The 25,852-nt window shown below is 60.4% G+C and overlaps 1 protein-coding gene across 1 annotated transcript; it reads right to left on the bottom strand.

Moving 5' to 3' along the window:
• Window positions 1-11,122: 11,122 nt before the first annotated feature.
• Window positions 11,123-25,715, bottom strand: IQGAP3 (IQ motif containing GTPase activating protein 3). Its single transcript, XM_026073839.1, has 37 exons — window positions 25,636-25,715; window positions 25,287-25,443; window positions 24,855-24,932; window positions 24,562-24,638; window positions 23,955-24,022; window positions 23,606-23,719; window positions 22,967-23,154; window positions 22,583-22,661; window positions 22,118-22,281; window positions 21,806-21,890; window positions 21,480-21,643; window positions 21,215-21,375; window positions 20,988-21,112; window positions 20,656-20,819; window positions 20,441-20,531; window positions 20,142-20,309; window positions 19,887-20,029; window positions 19,636-19,806; window positions 19,425-19,508; window positions 18,991-19,062; window positions 18,281-18,350; window positions 17,667-17,875; window positions 17,250-17,402; window positions 16,971-17,134; window positions 16,565-16,789; window positions 16,339-16,479; window positions 15,682-15,766; window positions 15,131-15,363; window positions 14,790-14,922; window positions 14,059-14,161; window positions 13,354-13,498; window positions 13,031-13,118; window positions 12,632-12,844; window positions 12,234-12,400; window positions 11,963-12,064; window positions 11,581-11,689; window positions 11,123-11,236 (listed from the first exon to the last, which is right to left on the bottom strand). Exons 1-37 carry the CDS (start codon window positions 25,698-25,700, stop codon window positions 11,123-11,125), a joined length of 4,872 nt encoding a protein of 1,623 aa, XP_025929624.1. The 5' UTR covers window positions 25,701-25,715.
• Between the last annotated feature and the right edge of the window lie 137 nt (window positions 25,716-25,852).

Below are 25,852 nucleotides of genomic sequence, written 5' to 3'. Positions count from 1 at the left end.
TCGGGGCCAGAAACGTCGGGTTCGGGGCAAAGCCGAGCCGGGAAAGGCGCTGCCCCTCCCGCAGCACCCGCAGGCGGGAGGGGATTTGCAATGGGTCACGGTCACCCCGGGAATTTCCCGGATGGAGCCCCATTTTGCAAAAATGCCCCCTCCCAAAAAAAAATTCATGGTGCCGTTTCGACTTCGCTCGCGCTCTCCCTTTTCTGCCCAAGCGCAAAAATCACGGCACAGCTTTTCCCGGTGCTGGCGGTGAGCGAATGGATTTTTCCGGCTGCTGAAGCGAGCATGCAGCCCCGGCGCCGATGGGAGCAGCCCCGTTTCTGGGAGCTCCCAGAAGTTTGCAGGCGTTAGCGCCTTGCCGAATCGGAGCTCGAGCGGCTCCGGGGGATCAAAGAGCCGAGCCGGGTCCCCGGATTTACGCGGCCGCCACCTCTTTCCCGAGACCCGCACCGGCCGTGCTGCCCTGGCTCCCTCCCGGTATCCTCTGCTCCGCTTTAATGCCAAACCTTGGCCGGCAGCCACTAGGCTCCGGAGGACGCATTTTTCCCGATTACGTAACGCGCCCGAGCCGTTCGCCTCTCGCTGCGAGGGAATTTTTTCGCCAGGCCGGGCTGGGAACCCGGCGCAGGGCCGGGACGAGCCCCGGATCTGCCAGCCATGAGGCCACRACGTTCCCTGCCCGGCCCTGGCGGCCGCTCTCCGTTCCCAGGTTTCCATTTCCGTCGGAGTTCCCATCTTTCCCATTTCTGGCAGAGCCGAGCCCGCTGCATCCCGGCGCCTTCCCTGACCCACGACCGCGGGCAGCGGAGTTCACCTGCCGGGCGAGCTTTGGAGATGAGCCAGGACTTGGAAGAGCTGGTTTTAACGCTCAGGCTGCCGCGCGCGGGGATGCTATTCCCAGGCCTGCCGTTAGCGGATGCACACGACCGATGGCCCGGCGGGGTGTCGCATGCACCTTATTCCGGGGTATATCTGGGATCACCGCGGCTGATGGAGGAGAAGCCACGGAGCAGGGCAGGAGCTGGGACAGGTGTCCCAAAGCGGCCCCCCCTGCTGCAACCTCTCATCCGCGTTTCCCGCGCCCATCGCCCAAGGCGTCGCGGCGGCCCGGGCGAGGACGCGGAGGACGTTTCGTTCCCTGCCGGCCCCTTAAATTATCCCGCCGCACGGAGTGGATCTCGGTGCTATTTTTAGGCATCGCTTGTTCAATTATTGAGAAAGATTTATTTTTTGGGGGGAAGGATCTCTTGAAGCGCCGGCGTTGGGATGAGCACCTGGCGGGCGCTCGCCGCCGAGGCTGCCGCGACAGACCCCAGGCACCGATTTCCCGGGAAAAGCAAGGAACCAAGAGGGATATTGGCCCTCCTGGACATCAGCCCATCCTTTTCCCAAAAACCATGTTTTTCCCAGCTATAAAACAGGGCGAAGGCAAGGCGCTGGCAAAAGCACTTTGAAATCGGTGGACGAGCACCACCGCGCTAACAACCGCCTCCTGCACGCGGATAAAACGCCCCACGGGCTGCAAACGGCACCAGATCCCCAAAAAAGGGCCAAAGCTCCCAAATCTGCCCTCAGCTCCCCCCGTGCATCTGCATCGCCTCCGGAAACCCCAGCACCCCACCGAAATGCCTGGTCCCGATCCGCGCCGGAGCTCGGAAACAGCAGGAACGGGTCCACCTCCAAGGGCAGCCGCCACCTGGAAAGGCTGGGGCCCAAAATTCAGGATTTTAACCGAAACAGCCGCTTTTCTCACTGAAAAACCACCCGATTCTCAGCTCGCTGAGCAGAACTGCGGCGGCAGGAGATTTTTTTTTTTTTTAAACCGGCTCCTTTCATGTTCCCGCTTACAAAAAGCCGAACCGAGGGCGGCTTTTATTCGAGATTAAAGGGGTTCGGTCAACCCGAAGCCTGCCGAAATTCCGACAAAACGGCGCGTAACGCGGCGAGAGGCGGCTCCTCAGCCGGCACCGACGGCCGCGGCTTTAGCGGCTGCGGCTTTTGCGACGCCTCTCGCTATCCGCCCCGGAGGCTGCGAGGAAAAATGCACGGATTCAGCCCAGCTGTTGGGCTCAAGCAGACAGGATCAACTCGCGCCGGGATTTGGGYTGCGATTTGGGGTATCCACGCTGCCGCCCCTGTTTGGCCTCAAAATGAGGGGGAAAACGAGCCTGTTTTGGGGCTCTTCAGCCTCCTCCTCCTCCTCCTCCGGAGGGAAAGGCTGAATTTGCAGCCCCCAGCTCATCCTCCTGCCAGAGCYGGTGAAAAAGGTGCCGGAGCCGCGACGGCAGCGGGACGGGCAGGTCGGGAAGCGATGCTTCACCCCAAATTGACAGCCCAACTTGCCGAAAACGGCCCAAAATCGGGGCGGCGGCGGCGGCGAGGATGCCGAGGGCTGCGCCGGGGGCGGCGGGGCAGCGGCTCCTCACCGCCCCGACAAGCTTATAACTATTTCATTCGTTAGGCTGCGAACCTTTCTAAATTAATGAACATAAGGTTGTCACGGTTGCCGCGGCGACGACACGTCGCCCGGGCAACGGCGGCGATGCAGAGCCTGCCGAGTGCGATCGGGGGTCACGCTAACGGCAGCGCCGGGGAGGATGCGCGCGGGGCGCCGGCGGAAGCGGAGCCCGGCACGTGCTCCCRGCGCAGCCCGGAGGAGCCGACGCGCAGCCAAAAAACGCGGGAACGGCGCCAGCCCCCCCCGGAGACCAAAACGCGACGGTGTGAACGGGACGGGAAGGGGTGGAAAAACGAGGCGGGGAGGCAACGGGCTTGATTTTTCCCGTCCCGTCAGCGGGGAAACGCCGAGTCCCGGGGGAGCGAGTGGCCTCGCTATCTTTTGAGGATATCCAGTGAAGACCCCGGAGCGGAGCCTGGCTCTCCCGYGTCCCAGATAACGCTGTCGCCCCGCAGAAACCGGCCTCAACCTCCGCACAAGGCCACGGGGTGAAGGAGGGTGCGAGGGTCTCCGGGCCGGGCTCTGCTCTCCGTCACTCGCCATCAGCTCGGGGAAAACTTCACAAGTGCAAAGCGTCAGCTTTAACCAGCATTTTTGTTCTCCGAGTGTTGCAAAAAAACCAACAACCTTCAATGATGGGTGACATTCGGGGGTTTTTCCCAGCGCATCCCCTTGGAGGCTGGACTGTGCACGGGGGAAGCGAAGGCAATCGGTGCCCACGGGCGAGGACGCGCACGGGGACCGCCGCACCGCTGCTTTAGCGAGGTCCCCCGTTCGCGCTCGGGCTGGGGTACGCAGGCGTCGCGCCACGTAACCTATCGCCCTCCGAAAAGCGCTGCGCAAGGCCCCTGACCAGGCTTGCTAAGACGTTGCTCATCTTTCCAAGAAGGTCATTTCCAGAGCCCGAGCTCTGACCTGGCAGCCAAACCGCAGCTTCCCCTTCCGATGCCCCAGACTCAGCGTCATGTGTCTCGGATGATGCTCGCTCCCTTCCTTTGCTTTCCTTTTCTTACATGCAAGAAGAAATTAAAAAAAAAGGCAGAGGAGAGGGGGGGGAAAGGAGCCCAGCGTGCAACTTGAAGCCAGGGCCAGCAAAATCTCATCCGGCAGCAGTCAAGGCTAATTAAATAGCGAATGCAGCCGTTCCCAAAGGGTGCAGCCGCTCCCTGCCGCAGCTGCCGCTGACCTTGGGCTCGCGCTAGCCCATGGCTACGCGTCTCCCCGCGGCTCAGCCCGGCCTGTACATCCCATAGCCCGGTTATACAGCCGTCTCCCTCCCCATCCTCTTCCGTAGGCTCTTTTCTTCCTGCCCGGAGTTGATTTCCCGCACCTAATTGCCCGGAAAGCTCTNCTCCCTCCCCATCCTCTTCCGTAGGCTCTTTTCTTCCTGCCCGGAGTTGATTTCCCGCACCTAATTGCCCGGAAAGCTCTTTTTTCCCCTTCCTCTAATCAGCCYGGAGCAGACTTTCTCCGGATAATTGTGCCGAGACCCGATCACCCTTCTCATCTCCATCTCTCCAACGCTCCCGTTTCTCCGCCGGACTCATCTCGCCGAAGCTGCACTCCTCAGTCTAATTATTTCCCGGCTCCATCGAGGCGCTTAATTGCTCGCTCGGCTGGCTCCCCTATCCGCACGCTCCCCAAGCATCTGGGCCTGGATTTGGGACCGAGCGGCATAACCGAGTTTTAAGGGAATAAGCTTATTCCAAGTATATGGCGGCGTGAACCCAGAGCAAAACCCGGTTAATAAATCCCCTGGAGAGTTAATAGAAAACCGTTTTTTTCCCCCATTCCCTGGACCCCAACGGGCTCTGCAGGCACCGTGCAAGCCAGAGGGGCTGGTTTGCACAGCTCCCGTCCCCCCTTATCCGCRTTATCTCCCGGCTTCGTCCTCTTCCCCGGGCTAATTGATCCACTGTTTTGTTTGCTTATCAACTCGCTCTCCGCCTCGGATGCTCCTTTAATCAATTCGCAGCCGTATCTGCGCCGAGGGCCGCCGGGAGACCAGGCACCGCGGCAGCTAATCGCTCGGGGACTTCACCTAATTGGTGTAAAACCTGATTTTCTTTCCCTAATCGCTCCGAGGCCCCGATTCACTTATCTAATCACTCCGAAGCCCCAGCCTTGGCTGCCTCTCTCCGGAGTTCCCGCGCATCCTCCCGCGGAGGGTCGGGGCTTTTTTTAACCTCCGCGGGTGGCTTTGCTCGCTCGACCCTCTAATCCCGCGACTGCTTGATCCCCTAAACTAATCCGGCCGAGATTTGGCACCCTCGCTCGCCCGCTCCCCTAAGCCGGCGCCGGGAGGAGCGACCCTTCCGCCGAGAGGGTTCGCTCGGCGTCTCGGGCCACCGGCAGCCGAGAGGGTCCCGGCGGCGGGTGCTGCACCCTCGCCGGAGGAATCTCYCCTTTCCGCCCCGGCCGGGGAGCGCTGGCTCGACCAGTTCCCACTCTCGGCTGCACCCGTTTGGCTGGAAGCCGGGAGGGGACCGGGGCCGCGAAGAGGGGTGGGAAAGGGAGCCGGAGCGAGAGGCAGCAGGGTTTGCAAGGGATCTTGCACATCATCCAACTGCAACAGCCTTTTTTCCCCCAAAAAAAGGGATCTCATGGCTTTTGCGGGGTTTAATGCATCCTGGCAGTGGGTCCGGGAAGCACCACGAGCCGCCGGCCAGGCTCCTGCAGCCATGCCCAGATCCTGCCTGCTCCAGCAATGCCTCGCAGCCTCCCGAGCAGATCCCAGGCCTTCCCCGACCTTGCACCCGTCCTTTCGGCCCCGCAGCTCATTTTTTCCCCTCGAACGCCCGCTCGGAGCAATGTTTCCCCTTCCCATGGCCACCTGGATCCGGGGACAGCCCCAAGCCCGCGCCGGCTCAGTGGCACAAGGTCGCTCCCGCAGCACCCCAGCCCGCAGCACCAAAGAGCGGGACCTGGGGCATCTCTTCCCATTTGGGGGGAAATCTCTGTGCTTTGGGTTTCTTCAGACCCTCATCAGTGCAAATCTGTTTTTTTTTCCCCCCCCTCCCCAACAGCTCCCAGATTTTTATTCCTCTCCGGGATGCTCCAGGCGGCCCGAGCCCTCCCTGCGCGCACAGGGGCGATGCACATGCTCGTGCCCACGCTCCCCCCGGCCCCGGGGGCCCGTTCCCAGAGCGGAGCAGTGGGAATTTCATGTGTTTGTTTGCAATGTGGCGCTGACCCCGAGGCCGGCATGGGAATGAGTCAGCTCCCAGTGCAGGGCAGAATTCCTCATCAGTCCAAAGCTGCTGCTGCTGCTGCTTCCCGTTCGGGTTCAAATGAGCACCGTTTGGAGACGTAGCAATTAAACCTGTTTCAATTAAATTGGCACCTCTAACCAGCGACAGCCTGCAACCTTTCCACGCAGACACCTTTTGTGCAAAGCAGGGTGGAAAGCAACAGAGCCTCCAGGTCAACCCTCGCCTTCCCCCAAACCTTCGGCTCGTGGGAATAGCGAAGGATGAGGCCCCGCGGGGCTTGGCTCAGCTCCGCTCCTGCGGCACCCGGAGAGTTAATGCGGCTCCCGCCGTGCAAAGCAGCCCCCGGCCCCCAAAGGCAAAACCTTCACCCACCCACCGTGCGCTCTGCCCTGGGGATGCCGCAGGGCGTTTCTGCACCGCCGCCGCGCTGACGGATGTCACTCCTCGCCCGTGGGAGTGAGCGGAGCGCCCTGGGAATAGCCCCGGCTGTGGTTTGGCATGCTGATTTAAGGGCAATAACCCCCAAGCTTGGAGCTGCACGCGCGGACGCCCCCTCCTCTGCRGCTGCACCCCACGCGCACTGCGCCCATTTCACAGATCCTCCCGCACAAGCGGAGGGGGCGAGCTCAAATACGCCGCGGCTGCCAAAAAACGGCCTTTCTGGCCCTTTTCCCCCCATGCACGAGGCTGATCCACCATCCCTTAAAGCCACTTGTTTGCTCATCTCAGAGCAGGTCCATCCTGGAGGACGCGGTGGTCTGGGCTCATCCGGGTRTACAAATGAGGCCGCGTAAATCCCGGAGAGGCCTCGCGGCAGGCGGCTCCCAGGTCGGGTCGCTTCGCCCTGCCCAAGCGGCGCGAGCGAGCTGAGCTGAGCCGAGCCGGCTGCAGAGCGCCGGTACCCGCGATGCTACAGCCTGGCACATCTTCCCCGGCGTTGCCCGGGCAACCGCAGAAACACAACAAAACAGCAACAACACTCAGCAGACAGTCGGCAAACATTCCCCTCTTATTTTCCCCCCGGTTCGGTTTGTGCTTTTTCCCCTCTCTCCCACGGGGAAGCTGCTACCGGCAGCGGAGAAGGGCGAGAGCCTTCCCCAGCGCGCGAAGGCTGCGCCGTTCCCGCAGGAGCTGCTTTGCGGAGCCCCGGCGGGACGCGGGCGCTCACCTACCTCCCGGGCGCTGCGCGTGCCGGCAAGCTCGGCTTGCAAAAGTCAGGTTGGCCAAGCAGGATGAATCCCTCCTCTTGAGCTTGTTTTCCTGGGATGTCCAAACCTCAGGGCTAAGGTGCACCTGGAAAGGCCTGACCCTGCGGTTTTTTGYACCAGCCTCTATCCAACAGGCGCGTTTCGGGGGGCCGGGACTCAGCACCTTTCCGCATCGGGCAGGGAGCTCAGGGGCATCCTCAAGGATGAGGCGGGAGCTGCCAGAGGACACGGACGCGGTCAGGTCTCCTTGTGCCGGTCAAGGAAAACCTCGGCTCCGGCCATACTGAGGTAAATCTGGAGCCTGAGCCTGTGCAGGCGCGCTGGTGCGGCGGATTAGCCRGGAGAGGGCTTGCAGACCGGGATTAGCGTCTCCGCAGCACGTGACGCCCCTCTGCCATGCGGCGAGAGCAGCTCCCCGGGCTCGGCTCAGCACTGCTGCCTTCGAGCCGCCCTGCCCCAGCCCTGCTTGGGCAGGGGGGAATTAAGTGACGCTTCAGCACCTTTTTGGGGCCGGTTCTGCAACTTTTTCTCCTTTCCCAGTGCACAGATTCCTGCAAGCTCCCCAGCGCAGCATGACCCCAACGCTGCAAGCTCCCAACCACCCTCCTTCAGCCACTGCTGCCTGGTACCTAACCACCCCCTGCCAAAACTGCCTGCAGCTGGGAGACCCCTGCCCCAGCAGCCCCTCTCCCGCCCCGAGCAGGGCAGCAGCCCCAGGTGGGTCACTTTGCACCCATCACCCCTGATTGCACCTGGCAGCTGCCTCCAATCTCCTTAACGGCTGCAAATCCAGCGTGCCGGGGCTGGGGGGGGTTGGCGCTGACTCCCTGGACTCGAAATACTCCATGCATCGCCCGTACCCGTTTTTCTCTCTTGCATGCACACGTATACCCATGCATACATAGAGGTATACTTCTGGGAGCCCTTTCCCGTGGTCTTTTTTTTTTTTAAAAGCCCACCAACCTGTCGGATCAGGCGTGCTGCTGGAGGCAATCACGACAAGAAATAAGGAGGGAGCTGGCGCGGGGCTGGAGGAAGGGAAGGGAAGGGAAGGGAAGGAAGGGAGCTGCATGGAAGGGGTTGCATGGCAACTGGGGATGCGGCGCCTTCGGCAGTGCCACGCGCTTTCCTGCGGGGCTGGAAGCACGGCCTCGCCGCTGGCAGGACCCCGGGAGAGGTGGATTTAGCACGAATGCGACACGATCCCCTGAAAACGCACCCGCGCGCCCGCTCGTGCCCATCTTGTGGCTGCCGTTGCAAAGGGCTACRTGCGCTACAGAGCCCAGATATTTCCCCTTCTCCCCAAATAATGCTTTTTCAGGCTGCTTTTAGCAATAGGGCAGAGCAAGAACCATCCTCCCGTCCCCCGTCCCGGACTGAGCAAGCACTGCGCGGTCCCTGTGCAAGCCGAGCACCCCGGGGTGCAGAGGGGACGCCCCGGGGCCGGACGCCGTGTGCCTGCACCCAGGCTCTGCCAGGCAGTCGGGGACCGGCCGCGCTTGCCCGTGTGCCTCGGTTTCTCTAACCCTTTCCCTGCTCCAGGTCGCATGCCCTGCACCGGTGCTGCCTATGCATCCATACGGAGCCTGACAGCCGGGATACCGGTGCATGGGAATGATTGCAAGGTGCCCGGAGCATGCGGCCGGACGCGGCCGAGCGGAGGGTGCCGGTCACGCCGGAGGGGTGCTGCGGTGCCGCTTCCCGCCGGCTTGCAATGACATCTAGTGGAGCTGCCTCGGGAAATGGCTGGACCGGCGCCATCCGGCATCGGCTCGCTGACGTTCCCCCTCCAAGCGCCTCTGCGAAACGCGGGGGCAGCAGCCAGCCTCTGCCACCTGCTTTCCTGACTCGGGGCCGGCCCGAGCCGAGCTTCAGCGCAGCCCCGAGAGCCTCCCCGCGCTAACACCGCGTCCCCTTCCCCCTGCGCTGACGGCTGCGAGCTGAAGAATTAAGGATTATTATAATTGCGCAAGGTGTTTTACGGCAGGCTCCCCCCTCCATCCCCAAAACGACACCCTGAAATCACTTTTTCGTGATAAACGTTGCACGAGGAGCTCGATTTCCAGCAAAGCTGATTGCATCTGCGGGAGCAAGCTGATGGCAAATGAAAGGGGCTGAGCTGCAGCGAGAAAGCTGAGCAGCTGGTTCAGCCAAGGACCGAGCAGTCGCCAAGGAGAAAGGAAGAAGGAAAAAAGAAAATTTCCAACCCCCCAAGCAGTTCCCAAATGGTTTCCCTACGCTTTGGTGCGGCACCCAACAGGTTAACCGCAGCCTGGTCCTATTTTAAAACTCGAAGCGCGCTGCAGCTTGATCCCAATTCATTCCTTTAGAGATATAATCATAGTCTTTATGAGATGTAATCATAGTATTTATTTAAGAATTAAGTGCCTCCGAAAGTGGCCTAAATTCCCCGTGCAAAGTGCTGAGTCGCTGCCTCGGCGCCTGACTCAGCGCAGCCGGAGCGCAGCTCGCGCGGCCCCGATCCCGCTCGTCCCGCGCCCGGGTGCTCCCACAAAACGGAGACGGTGCAAGACCAGAGCCTGGTTTAAGGAGAGACGAGCACCCAGAGCGTTTTCTCATATATATTTTATTTAGAATAAACCAAGCCAGGGTGCTACGGCAGCGCAGCTGGGATGCAGCGCGCCCGCGGCGGGGACAGAAGTGCCGTATGCAGCGTTTACATGACAGAAGGGAAAGGAAAAAAAATACATAAAAACGCCACCAACACACCCATCATCTTCCAAAGACAAGACAGGCTGGAGGAGCTGGGGCTGGGGCATCACCCAGAGCAGAAAGTGCACGTCGATTTGATGCTGTTCCTAAAGCAGCTCGGACATTAAAAACTGACGGAATACCGTAATAAATAACCGGGAATGGAGCAGCCACTTCTCCAGCCAGGGCAGGAGTGCCCGGCTATTCCACATTGGATGGAGAGCCCGTTTCTCCCTCCGGCACTTGCGTTGCGCAGAGCATCGCACCGAGCCGCTGCCGCAGGCCCCAAAAAAGAGCCGTTTTAGCAGCCCTGGGCGCTGCAAACCCTGCAGCGGAGAGAGGAAGGGATACGCGGTGCACGCGCAGGGCTCCTCCACCAGCCGCACGTGCGCGGGGTGACCTTGAGTGCGGCTCCTCTCCCTTCCCACCACAAAAACAAAAAGGAGGAAAAAAAAAAAAAAAAAAAAGAGGATTTTGTTCCCCAAAGCCGCTAGGTGTCAATGTGGCTGCGAAGGAGAGGTCCAGCTGCGGCTGTCTGCAGCAGCCAGCACAGAGGGGACCCTCGAAAGCAGCCCCGGAGGGACAGGGACACCAGCAGCTCTGTGCCAACCGGCCGCCGAGACCCTCCGCTTGGCTATTTTTCGAGAGAGCAGCCACAGCATGCAGGGAAATTCAATTTAAAAACCGATTTTTCTCCTATTGCACCTCGATTGCCTAGAGAACAGCCCATAGTGTCTTCGCAAGCGGTGACTGCAAAGCCGGTTCCTGTATCCCCCCTCTCCCTACCCCGGTACAAAGTCGAATTCTGACATCTCCCCCTCTTTAACTAGCAGGGAGGAAGAAAAAAATATATATATATTGGAATACATTTATTTCATTACTAAAAAGTTGCCTAGTGTCCAGAAATCCTTAGTGTCCTTAAGCAGCCAGCTGTTAGTGACACAGGAACTAAACAGCCAAAATACGCACAAATACGAGCTTTAAAAACAGTTACGCGTGCCGTGAAAGATGCAGCAGCCACGTCTTCCCTCCTGGAGGGAGACGGTCACCTCTTAAATACGCGGGTACCGATTTGCTCCAGAGCCAAGCCAGAAAGGGAGAGGAGATGCTCCCAGGTGGTTCGCCGAGGGCTCATAATGATGGTTTTTGGGGTTGGCCAGGGTTTGGTCAAGCTTTGAGCAGAAATTAGAGTCAAAGCAGCTTGCCCAGAGTCCCACATCTAACTTTGGTTCAGAGTGCCCTTGCTTTTAGGGCTGGAGTGTGGTGGGGAAGGAGGACATCGCCTCTGCCGTCCGGGGAAAGGGAGCCCTCTGCTCTCCCCAGGGAGATGCCGTTTGCTGCAAGAGCGCAAGTGTGTTGGGTCAAGAGACCCATGGCGGTGGTTTTCCCCTCTGCAGAGGGGACCGCTCAGCCCTGGGACGCTCTCCCTGAGGTTTCTCCATGGCAGGTTTGCATCACCATCCATCCCCCCACCCCAGGATGCCCGGCAGCACCCTTCCCTTCCCTCCCCTCCCGCCCAACGCTTGCTCCAGTTACTTCTTGAAGAACTTCTTGTTGAGGAGGAAAATGAGCAGGTTGACGTTGACTTTGGCCTTGTCGAACATCTTCATGACAGCTACGCCCTCGTACTGCAGCTGCAGCAGGTCCTGGAGGAGAGATATCAGAGCCTCTCCCRACCTCAGCACCCGGCAGCGACCCCCTCCCAGACCCTGGTGGCCCCAAGGGAAGAGGGAAGCCAGCAAGGAGCAGGTTTGCATTAGGAAACGCAGCAAGGAGATGCTTTCCCACAGCGCGGAGAGTCTGTGCCCTGCTCGGAGCACAGCTSCAGATCAGCTCTGGCCACTGCCCTCGACCAGCCGGGATTTGGGGAGACCGTTTGCATTCCACACCCCCCCAGGCTGAGCCCAGACTCCTGGGTTCAACCCCATTCCCRCAGCAGCATCGAGAGCCCGTTAGCCGCCGCACACGGGCACAGGGACGGGCTGCCCACCTGGTAGTGGAGCTGGAACTTCTCCATGTCGATGCCCATGAACTTGGCTTTCACCTGGAACTTGCCCGATTCCTCGCAGGGGATTATGTCGAAAATCACGTTCCTGAACCTAGAGGCAACGGCAGGGGTTCGCACGACCCAGATGGACCCCCTGCCGCTCCATCTGGAACCGCCGAGCGGCGGCATCCTCGTGGATGAATCCAGATCTACGACTCAAAAAGCCATCTCCAAATCCCAGCCCTACTGCAGTCCCTGGTAACACCTCGAACAGCTCACCCCRTCCATGGGGGACGATGGGACCGCAGGGACCCCCCCTCCAGGTGGTTTTGCTCCACCTGCCCCCAAAATTGCGCTGCAATAGCTCATCTCCCGGACTACGTACTGGCTGACCGGCAAGTCCTCGATCTCCAGCAGCACCCCCTTCTCAAACAGCCGGGCTGCCGTGTAATGCAACGACTGCAGCTTCTTGTTCTTCCCGCTGGCCCTGCAAGAGACGGGACCGCAGACTCGGTCTCTCACCAGAGGGTCTTAACCACATATAACCCCTCGAACCCCCCACACATTAAACATTTGCAACATCCAGATAGGGATCTGGCAGGGGGGCTTGGTTGGGTGGGTGGGTTTTTTTTTTTTTTGGTGCAAAGAAAACCTACTTGTTGCTGGCTGCCAGGTTGTCGAGGCAGGTCTTGATGTACTGGTTGTAATAGTCGATCTGCTCTTCGTAAAACAAGGTCTTGGAGTTGAGCCCTTGGAGGGTCTGTCTCAGTTTCAGGAGCTCCCCTTTGCGGTGCTGCCGATAACGCCGCTGATTGCGGATGTCCTGGGGAAAATAAAGGTGTACAATAAAGCTGGCATCTCCCACCCGGAGCTTTGAACAAGGTCCCGAAACAGGACACCAGGTGGGTTTGGAAGGGGGACCTCCAGACTTGAGGTGACRCCAAGGCGTGCACCCAAGCCCTGCAGCACCCTCCAGCCTGCGGGGCCCCGGCCAAGCATCAGCTCACACTTCTGCACATGGAGGCTCCCGCACAGCACCCAGCCACCAGCTCACCTTGGCCATCTCGTTAACGATCCCTTGGTACTCATCGGCAGAGTCCACAACGCCCAGGCTCTCCAAGCRCCGCAGGTTTCGGATGACCTTACGTTTCTTCTCCCCCATGGAGAGCTGGCTGTTCCCAGCCAGTGAGCGGTTGCGTTGCAGCTTGTTGGGGGTCCGGGCGTCCCGCAGCGCCCGTCTGTGCATGAGATGGGAGTGGGAGGCCTCCTGGGGGACGAGACAGGAGGGACATTTCACAGGAGCATCGCTGCAGTCGGCCACCGCGGGGGCATACGGACAAGGAGCGAGGAGCAGGCTAGCTTTCTGCTCGTGGCCCGTTTGCCTTTTCCCCTGAACAAGAGGTTTTTGGCATGCATCAAAACGCAGCCAGCACTTCTCCTGCAAGCATCCCACCTCATCCTCCGATGCCGGTGTCCGCAGGATCTCCAGAAGGGAATCTCCTGGCTGGGACTGGATCACGTCCACTAGCATTTGCTTGGTGCTGGAGGTGAGAAAGAAGTCAGGTTCCAGACAGTTCCCTCCCATAAGTTGTTTAGTATATTCTGAGCATTTCTTGCTTCCCTTTAACATCCAAGCTAGCATCGTCCACCACCACGCTCCCCCGAAGTCCAGCTAGCAAGAGGCCACGAGACCCTGGGCTGCGGCATGGCATTGGCTGCCCRATTCACCTCCTGCGCCGCGTCCCCAACACCCCGCGCCCAGAAGCATGTCCTCACCTCAGCAGCAAGCTCTTCACGTCGGCCTCCTCGCTGCTGGCCTCCAGCACGAGCTTGTTGGTGAGGGTGAGGGAGATCTCCGCCTTGGCGAACTGGGAGAGCGCTTGCTCCGTGGTGCCGTCTGCCAGGCTGGAAACACCCTCGCCTGCAAGGAGCCAGGAGAAGCCACACAGGAGCACAAGGAGCAGAGCTGGCTGCCCCTGGGCCCTGCTGCTGGCATGAGCCCGAGCAGCCACGGCCAGACCAATTCATCAAGCCTTTGGTGCAAGAAAAGTGTCCTTAAAGACTCGTGTCTGCAGAGGACCCGAGGGTACGGGATGCAGAGCACGCGCTGAACAGCACACTGAGCAAGGAGACTCCCATCCCCCTGAGCTGCAAGGGAGCACATTAATTTACAGAAGATTAAATCTTCTCGGTATTAGAGGCAAGGTAGTCACACTGCACCCTGGATTATAGTACAGACACATCCCAGCCGCTCCGGTCCCGTAAAGTGTTAGTCCTCTTGCATAACCCAAGACTGAAAAACACTGATGTTGCAGAAACCTCTGCAAAATTCTGAGAAACCCACGTGAGCTGGAACGAGGGCTTGGATGCTCTGCAGGGAAAGATGAGCTCAGCCACATGCTGAGAAAGCTGTGAGTAGCAAAAGGTGCCGTTTGCTACAGCTTCAGGAGATCTCGAAGCTCACAGGGGTACTGTACGTACCGACAAGGGACTGGACTGTAGGAATTTCATCAAGATCTTCCAGAAGTTCATGCAGGGGGTCTCCATGAAGCGGTGCGATGGAGTCCTGATGCTCTAGCAGGAGCTGGATAACGCAAGAGAGAAGAGTCAGGGGCACAGGGGGGTGCAAAGAAATAGGATTCAGAACAAGGACTGGTGTGGTAGGGAATGGCACAACCGCCTTTGCATTCGAAAGATCACTGCAAAGCTGGGAGGTTCAGGAGAGGACAAACAGCAGAGAACCTGCAGAATCTGGATCATTTGCTCATGTAAGAAAAGGAACGCGATCAAATAACGAACAGCCCGAGAGCCCAGGCCAGGAGCAGCCGTCCTTGTGATGGGGTGCAGGGGAGCRTGATGAAACGCAGCAGAAAGCGGAAGGCCCAGGAGATGGGGATTGAAGAGGAGGAATCCTTTTCCCTGCAACATGCTTTTAGACTGTAGGATCCAGCCCCACAGGATGTAGCAGGGCCCAGAGTTTGCCAAGTTCCCTGCAGGAATTAGGAAGTTACATGGGGTGTGGGGGGGGATCTATGATGGTGATGCCCTGCRTTGGCAACTGGGGACAACCATGGTGTTTTCTGAGTGCAGACAGAGAAGCTGGGTGTTTGCTTTGGTGCACATGGTGAGCATCATGCTGAGGTCACCAGGGCCCCAGCTCGGGCAGTTTTGCACAAGACCTGCTCATCCGAGGGTGGATCTCATGCCCTTACCTTGTGCGTGTTGATGAGCTCCCCCACCGTGATGTAGATGACTGGCTTGGCCACTGCTACCATCTCCGAGTACTCATCCATGTTAAACCGCTCTTCTGGCTCCGGGACGCAACAGGCAGCAGAGATGAACTCCCTGCAGGGAAGAACCTCTCAGCGAGCCCCAAAAATCCCTGGCTTCAGCTAGATCCCTCCCTTCCACCCCAACGCATACTCCTTTTTATTTCTAGGGTCGCAATCCTCTGCTTGCTCCTGGACAGATGAGGTGTCTGGAYGTTCAGCACCACACACCCCAAAGCCCCAGGTATGTCCCTAAGCGGAGCTGACGCCGTCCCAGCACCCACCTGAACTTGTCATGGGTGTCCTCCAGGTAGCAGTTCACCACGCGCAGGTGGGCGTTCTCCCCGTCGAAGGCCTTATGGGCAGCCGCGTGCTGCAGCACCTTGGCGATGGAGCCCAGGTTGCGGCGGTGGTCGGGGTGCAGGGCCACCCYGGCCGAGATGTCCACGATGTCGAAGCCGTCGGGAGCCACCACCGCCGGGTTCATGAAGCGGTAGTAGAGCAGGTTGCCAACGATCTAGGGCACAGGACAGGCAGGGGGTGTCAGCCCCAGGGCTGGAGAGCACATGGGCTGGTGGCTCAGCGGGGAAGGTGGTTTTATGCTCACACTGCCCAGGGTGGAAGCTCCTGGTCCCTCCTGGAGGGAATGGCAGCACAGAGAAGTGCCCAGAGCTGGCATTTCCTTAATGGCTTAAGGAAATCATTCAGACTTGAAGGCAACTTCAAGTCCGGAGAGAAATTACCACCGCTCTATGAATGTGTCCCTGAGTAAGATCCCAGACCGTTGCACACACACGCGGCTGAACCCCCACCAGGTAGTGCAGATCCCCATCACCTTATAGATCTCCTCCTCTGAGGCCTCAGGGAACTTCTCAGCCAGAGACGTCTTCAGGATCTTGGCCACGTAGCGCATGCCATAGCTGAGGAGAGGATAGGAGAGAGCTCGGTTAGCACACGGGGTAGGGCCAGGCTTGGCCGTCCTGCCTGATCTCCAGCTAGATGGCCAAGCGCTGCATTACACAAGAGCATCACTGCCGTGCTTGGTGACATAGGAGGTCCCAAAGCCTTGAGGCAATGGAGGATCCAGAAACACAGCAAAGTGCTCAAGGTTGCACAAGCCCCGATCTCTCCAGGCCCTCTCCTGTCCCTTCACTACCCGCTTAGACATCCCTGTAGGAAGCCTTCATCCTCCGAGACCCCCCCTCAAAGCTCAGGTTCTTCCTCGCAGACACCCTGACATCAGCAGCAAAGCCCTCAGAAACACGGTGGTGAGAAGCGCCAGCCAGCCAGAGCTTTGCTGGAAGAGTGAGAGACAGCAATGCCCACTGATACTTGTTTTTCCCCTTGCTGGCAGCATGAGAACTCAGCCCTACAGCACCTAAGGGGCAGGGAGGACCTCCATTGCCCAAGCTCCCTTTCTGGGGCCTCACTGAAGTTACGTTCCAGCTGGAAACCTAGCAGGAAGGGGGCTACAAGCCATCGAGATACATACGGGATTTTATCCACAGAAGAGGTGATGGCAGAGACGAACTTGTCTGTCATCACTAGGAGGTTGCGGATGGAAATATCCAGCCGCCTCTGGACCTCGGGGTAGCTTAGGGCCTGCTCAGGGCTGACCTCATATGGTAGCTTGCTGCAGATGGAAGACAAGATCCCCGTCACTGTCACAGCATCCATCAGCTTGCCTCCGGGCTAAACATCCTCGCCCAGAACCTGACCTTTTCTGCCCACTCTGWGACTCTGTCTGGTTGATCCAAGCCTTGTAGATGTCCACGGGGTTGGTGCGGATGCTGAGGGTCTTGTCCTGCAGGACCTCCTGCACAGCACCGCCTAGGATCTGCCGCAGGGCGTTCTGCCCRCGGGCATTGCGGTAGAAGCTAACCACCAGCCGGATCACTGTGGGGTTCCCCCTCAAGATGTCGTGGATGTGGTCCACTTTGGACCTGGAGAGAGTGACAGGATGAAGATCATGAGCTATCATGTTCACTCTCCCAGCACGAGGCTGTAGCCAGAGGCAAGGAGCCAACAGCCAGAGGCAATAACTGTATCCGAGCTGAAGCTCCTAGCCCAGCCTTTTCCCACATCTCTCCCCAAACCGGGGCGCATGTGCCTGTGGCCACCCACCTGATCTCCTCCTGCAGGGCAGCTTTGAAGAGCTGGAGCAGCAGGTAGGCCTCCCGCGGGTTGGACGCGTAGTTGTAAAGCGTGAAGATCACGGACTCCATGAACTTGGTGGACTTGTTCTGGGGCATCTGGAAGATGAGCCTGGCCAGGTACCCAGGCTGGGTCTGCAGAGACGAGGAACATGATGATAGCCCCGTGCGCTATCACGGGCCAGGGCTGCCCCAGCCTTCGCACCAAGGGCTCTATGGGCAGACACAGGCAGAGCCCTGCAACCCTTACCTGCAGCAGGTAGAAGAGGTGCTGGTAGGCCTCCAACTTCTGCCGCTTCTCCTTGCTGAGCGACTTGAGCCCCTTCTGCTTGTCTATGGCCATCATCTCCGAGAGCTGCTCCTTGTTCTTCTTGGTCAGCTTTTTGCAGTGGGACACCACCTCCTGGAGAAACCATCAGCAAGGAGAGAGCAGAAGCATTGGCAACTGCGAGCAAGCTCCAGATTTCAGCCTAGCTTCCAGGGAAAGAGCTAGAGGCACCTAGAAGATATCTAAATCCCTTGAATTGCTTTAAAAGCAAAGCAGAGAAGTTTAAGTTGTAATGCCAAAGCGGTGAGGCCAGATTGGCACTAGTTTAACAGCCAGGGCACCACGGCAGAGCCACACAAGGTGACTGAGGTCCTTCCCCACCCCATGGGGTTCCCTGACCTGCAGCGTGATCCTGTTCTTCACCAGCAGCCCAATCTTGATGTCCATGAGGTCCAAGTCGCTCTCGAGCTGCCGGCTGGCRCGGATCCTCTTCACCACCTCCTCCCGCAGCCGCAGCAGCTCCGACTCCTCCCAGAAGTCGTGCTGGCTCTGCTCCAGCAAGTGGATAAAGCGCCGGACGATGCTCAGCGGCGGGTTCCTGGCGCTGACTGCAAGGAGGCACGGCGGCCCCGTGAGCTCCCGCTGGAAGAYGGGGCGGCCGTCCCCCGTGGGCCCTCACGCTCCCAGTACATCACAAAAACACTCCATCCTCTCCCCAAAAAAAAGTTCTTCCGATGCACGGATGCCCCGTGCCGGTCGCCCCTCGCGGAGGGTGCGGGATGGGACCACGCCGGGCTCTGCGTTAGCGGCAGCTCCCCGGGGAGCCTTCGGGAGCAGAGGTGCAGCGCGGACGGCCCCGAGGCTGCTCGCACCGGCATCGAGCCTCCGCCGCCCGTGTTTGCCGCACAGACACTTCGGACCAGCCCACCGCCGCGCCGGGCAGACGAGGAAGGAGGCATCCCCGTCCCCAATTAATTACAGCCACTTCAGAGCAGAGACAAGCAGGCACTTACCCAGCATCCTGTAATCCCCACGGGCCTTGTTAGCTCTCACAAAAGCCTGGATTTTAATTACAGCTTTAATCTGCCAAGACAAACAAGGGGGTGAGAGGGGAGGGAAGAGGAGGGAAGGTTCCCCATAGCATCCCTGCAGCAAACCGGGAGCGCCGGAGAGCCGGCCTGGCAGCCGGCTAGCTGCTCCCTCCCTGCTTGTTGGCGCTTTCCCAGCTCCAGGAATCTGCTGGTGCATGGGATAAGGGTATCCAAAACCCAGGAGGAATTTCAGGATTTTGCCCTCTGCCTCGGAGAAGCTTCGGCAGCAGTTGCTTCCTCTGCAATTGCTGCATTTCACGTGCTGCAGCAATGCCAGGGAAGCAGCTTCGCTTCCCGCAGGCGACACTTTCCCTCCCCTCTGATGTGCATCACTCCGTCCCTGTTGGTTTTCCAGGGGGCTGGAGCATTTTTCTCTCCTTAGCCTTTGCAGAGCTGAGTTTGGCAGCCAGGCTTTCTAGGTACGAGACCCCTTTTCCTTCCCATCTGTCCCAGCACAAGGATGCACCAGCTTTTCCCTCTGCAGCCGGGTGCTAAGCACTCAGGAGCAACAGTTTGACTACGCTTTCCGGGGACTTTTTCACCCGTCTGTGCCAGCAGCCAGCGACAAGCTCCCAGCATCTCCCCCAGGCTGTTTTAGGGGGCTGCTTGCCGTCTCCCACCCCGACACTCACGTTCCTCCTGAAGTAGCGCAGCCTCTCCCGGTACTTCCTACGGGCCTGCCACATCCTCACGCACGCCTGGATCTAGGAGAGAGGTTCAGCGGTTTGGGGAGAAGCGCAGCGAGCACGGCCACGCCGCGGGCGGGAAGGGAGGGAGCTGCATCCTCGCAAGACGTTCTCCGTCTCATCCGAGCTCGCGGCAAGGTTTTGTTTGCGCTCGGCAGAGATCTCCCAGCGCACGGCGTTTGGGACGGGACCAGCGGCTGAAAGCTGGGTTTGCTAAGCTAGGCGTGCATCAGCCGCCACGCGCCTCCCTCGAGCTGGCTGCCTTCCCAGCAGGCAGGGAGGTAAAGGCCGTTTCCCTGGTGCGACGGGAACTACAGCAACATGAACCGTGTCTGCGGGGGCAAAAAAAAACAACAGACTCCGAGGACCAGATTTCCAACCTTTACTGCAGCGTCCGCGTTGGCTTGCAAGTAGCGCAGCCTCTCCAGGTAAGCCCTGCGCTGCCTGTATCCCCTCCAAAAAGCCTGGAGATGAGGAAAGATGAGTTATTTGGATGCCGACGGGGCAGTGCCCCGCACGGGGCGCCCGGGACCGGCTGGAGGACGCAGCGAGCGGCAGCCCGCGCTCTGCATCCCCGCCGCAGCACATCACCTGGATCCTGGTGGCCGCCGGCCACTGCTCCCGCAGGACGTGCCGGCGCTCCGCGAACGCCCGGCGGACGAGGTAGCCCCTGGCCCGCGCCTGCAGCCGCACGACGAAGCCGGCGTTGGCCGCCCAGAGGCGTTCCCGGTCGTGGGCCGCCGTCACGCGGGTGACGACGGACTGCGGAGAGGGAAGATGATGCGCCGGCTCAGCGCCCTGCGGTGCCACCGGCCTCCCCGTGCGCCCGGTCCTGGCCCTACCTGGATCTCCTCCCGGCTCAGGTGCGTGGTGTTGAGGACGCCGTCGCGGGGCCGTTCCCAGGCGCCCTCGAAGGTCTGCAGGTTCAGGTAGTACTCAGCGCCGTCCTTCAGCCCGTGCCGGACCCAGCAAGGCTTCCCGCTCCCTGCGCCAGGATGCAGGAGAGAAACGCGGTCGGGGAGCCGCTATCGCGAAGCCGATGGGAGGTGGGAGCAGGACGGAGCGCTGCTCCCCGTTTTTTTGGGTTTTTTTTTTACCCGTTTGCTTCTTGCCGGCCATGAGGGCCGCGAGCTGCTGCTGGTAGGCGCCGGCGCAGGCGGTGACCACGCCGCGCAGGGCCACGTCGGCGTTGTGCAGCACGCGCACCGTCTGCGCCGCTCTCCCCTCCTTGATGGCTTGGTTGATGGCCGCGGTGCCCAGGGCCACTGCGGGAGCGGAGGAAGCGGGTTGCGGAGATTCGCAGCGGCGCGGCGGCCCCGGCAAATCCTTCCTTCGCCTCCCTGCCCGCTCCCGGCTCTTTGCGGCATCAGCTCCCAGCGCCGCAGAGAGCCCTTACTTCTCCTCGCAGCCACAGAGTCCTCGTTGGCCTTGGAAACCCCTTGCTGGATCTCTTCCCACCAGAGGACAGCCCTGTCATCCTTCGTGGCCTGGAAGATGGAGAGGAAAAGGGTCCGGTAAGCCCCAAGCGCAACCACCTGGCTGTTTTGGCTGCTCCGCAAGGCGAAGACAGCGGCAAAGGCGCCACGTTGCTGCGGCCACCGGTCGCCCTACCTGGGCCTTTTGCCTTCGCGCCCGGGTCAGGACGTGGTGGTAACGTCTAGCCACGGGCAGGGTGACGTCGGTCAGTCCGGCCGCCGGCAGCAGCAGCGCCGCCAGGGTCTTCTCAGGGTCGTCTTGCAGCAGCGCCTCGTTGATCAGCCTGACGGCGAGGACTTCTGCGCGGGAGGGAAGGGACACCCGCGTCAGCCCCCGCGGATTCGCGGCGCGAGGTTGCACGAGGTTCTCCGGCGTCCGACGAGGGTTGGTCTCCCAACGCAACCGGCCCCTCCGGAAAGTTGGCCAAACCTCTCTGCTCAACCGCAAACCACGCGGCCACCACTCACGGGCGTTTTCGTTCTGCACGGACGAGTTGGTGCTGCTCACGCTGGCCTGGACGTCGTTCCAGCTCAGGAACTCGGCTCCCGCTCTCCTCGATTGGGCTTTCAGCTGCAATAAGTCGTCGAAATACCTGCAGGGGAGACGCAGGGCAGCGGTTTAGCGGGTTCGGAGCAGGAAAGCTTTCCGCCAGGACCCGTCGCCTTGCTTTCCAGGTGGGGGGGGATCTGCTCACCGCTGGGCGTTTGCGTCCTCCACATCCGCGAGGCCCAGGGCAGGGCTGACCAGGCTGCTCCAGAGTCCGTCGGGGTCTCCAGCCTCCAGGGCTCGGTTGACCAGCGCCACCGCCGACAGCATCTCCACGGCCACGAAGAGCTCCTCCTGCGTCAGCTCGCCCTGCGCGGAGCGGGCGGACGCTGACCCTTGCCGCGCTCCCCGTTATCCCCCCCCCCGGCCCCGCGCCCCGGCAGCCCCCCCAAAGCCCGGGGAGATGCTCTCACCCGCGGGTGCTGGCGCTGCAGCAGGGCCAGCTCGCGCTGATACAGCGGGGCGGCGAGGGGATGCGCGGCGGGCAGCTGCGCCGCCGGGTCCATCAGCGCCTCCAGCGTTTCGGCCGGCGTCCCCCGGCGCACGGCCGCGTTGATTCGGCTCACGGCCTGCAGCACTGCGCGGAGAGAGCGGGGTGGGTGGGTGGGCACGGGAAGGGGCCGGAGCACCGAGGCCGCCCCACGCGGCGTCCAGCCAGGCTGCCGGGGACCGGCCGGTCCCCGCGATGGAGCGCGATGCGTTGAAACCCACCGCGGCCGCCCCAGCCCTGGCCACTCACTGGCTCGCTCCTCCTCTCCCTTCTTGTTTGCTGCAAGGATCCCTGCCTGCAGCTCCTCCTGCTCCAGCAGGTCCACGTAGCCCAGCTCCTGCAGGAGGCACAAAGAGCCCTCTGGGACTTCCATCAAGTTCCCCCCTTGGCCAGGAGGAGCAGTCAACGCTCAAACCAACGTGCAGAAAGCCTGCAGCTCCGCAGATCGTCCCCCTTCTTGGGCAGGGAGCCCCCTCCAGCTGGGGCACCACCGTTAAAGCCATCCCAGGTGCCACCCCAGCACAGGTGCACCCCATCCGCCAGGGTCCTGCGAGCCCCTACCAGCGCTTTCTGCTCCCGGTCCATGCTGAGCTGCTCCAAGTAGCAGTCGAGGTTCTCCCGCTGCAGATAGTGCAGGGCCAGGACAGGGTCCTGCAGCGCCTGGTACAGCTCCTGGGCGTCCTGGCTCTCCAGGGCGTCATCCACCTGCTCTAAAGCCCCGTGGACTAGGAGAGAGGCCAGAGAGGTAAATCATCCCATGACTCCAGGGATGAGGGTAAACCTGAACCACAAGTCCACATGCCAAGAACTTTAATTTCTCCTTGGAAACACCCAACCAACCCTGCTCCTGCCAGGTCTGAGGCTGGCCTGAGGAGACATCTCCTTTCTGCTACATCTAACATCCAGGCTAGGTTCTTCCTTCCAGCCTGGGATTGCCAGGATCATGCCAGATTTGCCCGATAAGCTCTGTATCGACAGCAGCAGCTCTGGAGACCCCCCCAGAGGAAGAGCTGCAGCTTTGCTCACCGTTCACTTTGTTGATGTTCCCTTGTATTTCAGCCTGGGTCAGACACCGGTCGTAGATGTCCTCCCCCTCCGGAATCGCCTGCAGGTACTGGAGACAGATTTCCCACCGTGAGCTTTCTGCCCAGACACGTCCCACTAGCTGCGAGCCAGCAGAGGGGACCGTCTGGAGACACCTGGACTCATTTGCCACCCCCAGGCCCTGCGGTCAACCAGCACCAAGAGAAGAACCATTCCCCCTCCCCAACTTTCCCCATCTTTTGATCAGCACAAGGTTTGGGCTTTATTTGACAGACACAAGGACAGGCCGTGAGCAAGATGAACCCCTCCAGCTGGAAGCACCTACCACCAGAGAAGGGACTGCTCCTTCTCCTGGCCCCTCCATGCCGTACTTACCCTGTTCCTGGCATTGCTGGCTTTCTCCAGCTTCGCCTGGTAGAGCACCTCCTGGTAGACAGCCGCCGCAGGCTCCCGCAGGTTGAGCAGCATGGCGTTGGGGTTGCGCAGGGCCTCCATGGTCTGCTCCACCACTCCCCTCTCCACCGCTTCGTTGATGGCCAGCACAGCTGCGTGGACTGGGGGCAAGGTGGGAAGGAGATGTGAAGCAGCCGCCCCAGGGAGACGGAGCAAGGCTCCGAGGGCTGTAATGAACCATCCACCAGCTACCTCTAGCCCTGCATGCAGCAGGACAAGCCACCCCATGCATGACGGTGGAGGATGTCCCTTCTCCAAGGGCAGACCCCAGTGCCCAGGCAGCCTTGATTTCTCTAGAGCAAGTCCAGCTAATGCAAATCCTAGGCACTGCCAGCTGGGAAGGGGATGTGCCAGCCCCGTGCCGGTCTGGAGGAGAGCAGCAAGGTGTCCAAGCCGCATTTAGAGGCATTTGGAGCACCTCAGAAGTACCGGGTGGTTGCTGAGTCCAGATTTGGCATCCAGGGGGCCGGTGCATTCAGCAGCAGGAATCCCAAGCCAGGATGCTGCTATGGGCTGACGCACGTCACCGCTTTCCCCACAGCTCCCACTCACCTGCCGCCTCGTCCACCGAGAGCTCGTTGGCCAGGAGGCCCCCGATCTTGCTGAAGGCGGGCAGCTGCAGGCCGTACTTCTCCAGCTCCCGCTTCATGTTGTTGATCTCCTCCTCTGGAGCAGAACAGAGATGTCACCACCCCAACCCGGAGCAGACAACAGAGCTCCCCGCTCCTCCATCGAGCCGAGGGTGCAGAAAACACCCGCGCTGGGGCCAACGTTATCAAAGCTCGGTCGAGATCTTTATTCTCAGCATCCCTTTCGTTGAAGGGATCCAAGAACGTAGTAGCACAGATGGACAAACACAAGTCGCCAGCCCTGGCCCAGGTTTCCCCGCATGGGTTCATACCTGTGAAGTCCACTTTCCCGTACAAGTCCTGGATCTGCGGAGCCAGCCCCAGCTTAAACAGGTACAAGCTGAAAGATGAAGCAGATGCGTGCCGTGACCACTCAGGCACTTGCTTCTCCCTCCCAACGCAGCACTTGGAATATTTTCTGTCCTTGGGCATGGAGAAGGCTCTGCAGCCTCGTGGTCCAGGCTGGGAGAAGAGGACTTGGCAGACCCATGGCCACCACAGACTCACTGAAACACCCCCAGCCAAGCCACCCCCAGCCCTGTGCCTCACTTTCTCCTATGAGGATAGGGATAATCCTTTACTGGGCCCAGATACTTCCTCATTAAAGAAATGCACGAGCATGACTCCAGGTTTCCAAGTCCCAGCGCTTGGATCCCGTGGACTCTTATATCTCCCCCTATCCCAAAGGGTTTCACATCAGGATGTGTCTCGCCAAGTCTGCCAGATGTAGGATTAAGCAAACACAAGGAGTCCCTGAGGCTGGGATTTGGGAGTCTTCCCACCTTCTCGATGCCAGTAAAGGGCTCCGCACCACGAACATGAACCAAGACGACACCTTTGGCCCCACAACCAGGACTGGGGACACTCGCTGGCACCCACCTGAGCGCATGGATGCAGTAGACCACCCGGGGCATGTTCTTCTTGTCGTAGATGTCGGTGGTCTCCGGGTGGAAGATCTGCCGAGGACACAGGAGTCGGGCCTGGACTTAGACGGTCCATGGGGATGGCAGGGCTCAAGGGGCCATGCCGGCGAGGGGCAGGGGACCGCGACGATGGGAAGCCCCTCGGCACGCCGGCGTTTCCCACCTCCAACCCCCCAGCACGCAGCCCCGGGCAGGCAGGGCGCTGCCATCGAGGGTTTCCTACAAAAGCCAGCCGAGGGGACACATTACCGAAGGAAGCCCCACATGGGTCATGGCGTCGCGCCAGTAGTTGATGTTATCCGTGTGCCGAAAGTGAAGTCCGGTTGCCTAGGCGGGAGGAGATGAAACTGCCTCAAGCTCATCTTCTCCTGTCTCTGGGGTCGCCCGCTGCCCCAAACCCACCGAGCAGGAGCCAGCGCTCAAAGTTAAACCCGCAGGCAGGTCTGCAACCCTCTGGGGCAGCAGAGCTTAGAGAGCCTCCTTGCAACCCTGCTCTACTAAACTGACCCGACTCACCTAACTATTGCAACCAGCACCTTTCTCCCCACTTTGCATTCGTTGGCCATGGAAAGACCCCATCAACCACAGGGGGGTTTTGCACGGTTCACGCGCCCCCGTCGCGGCAGCAGAAGCGGGGTTCGTGTTCAGGGATCGGCGCCTAACGCCACAGCCCCATCTTACCTTGTACCGCAGCTGCTCGCGGTCGTAGATCTTCTTCAGGGGCACGAGGTCCGGGGCAAAGCAGTGGCCCAGCTTGGCCAGGACGACGCCGTTCCGCAAGCTCTCCTCCAGCTCCGTCGGGGGGGCCAGCTCCTCGTGCAAGCAAGCCTCCATCCAGCTGGCAGGGCAGAGACACGGGGGCGCGTTGGGGACCCTCAGCACACACCGGCACCCCCACCCCGGGCCTCATCCGGACGGGGAAAGCAGCCCCATCGCATCCTTATCCCTCCCCTCGTACCCCTTCTCCCCCAGGATGTGGGGCCCCCGGCTTGCAGATTTTGGGGGGGGGGAAAGGGGGGGTTTCCCTCACCGCTTGGCCTCCTCCAGGTGACACAGATACTGGTAGGCGACGTTCTGCCGCCGCCGCTCGTCCATCTCGTCGGCGGTGAGGCGCTCGTCTGGGCGGCGGGACCGACAAGCACAGGCAAAAACAGACAGTCCGGGCCTTTAGTTTCATTTTTCCCCCCCTTTTTTTCCTTTTTTTTTTTTTCTTTTTCTTTAATATTTACCCACCTAAATGAGGTTTT

This window comes from Apteryx rowi, unplaced genomic scaffold (assembly GCF_003343035.1).
Source record: "Apteryx rowi isolate R43461 unplaced genomic scaffold, aptRow1 scaffold_379, whole genome shotgun sequence".
NCBI classification, from domain to species: domain Eukaryota; kingdom Metazoa; phylum Chordata; class Aves; order Apterygiformes; family Apterygidae; genus Apteryx; species Apteryx rowi.
The sequence above is the reverse complement of the archived record's forward strand: the minus strand, read 5'-3'. Positions and strand labels throughout refer to the sequence as shown.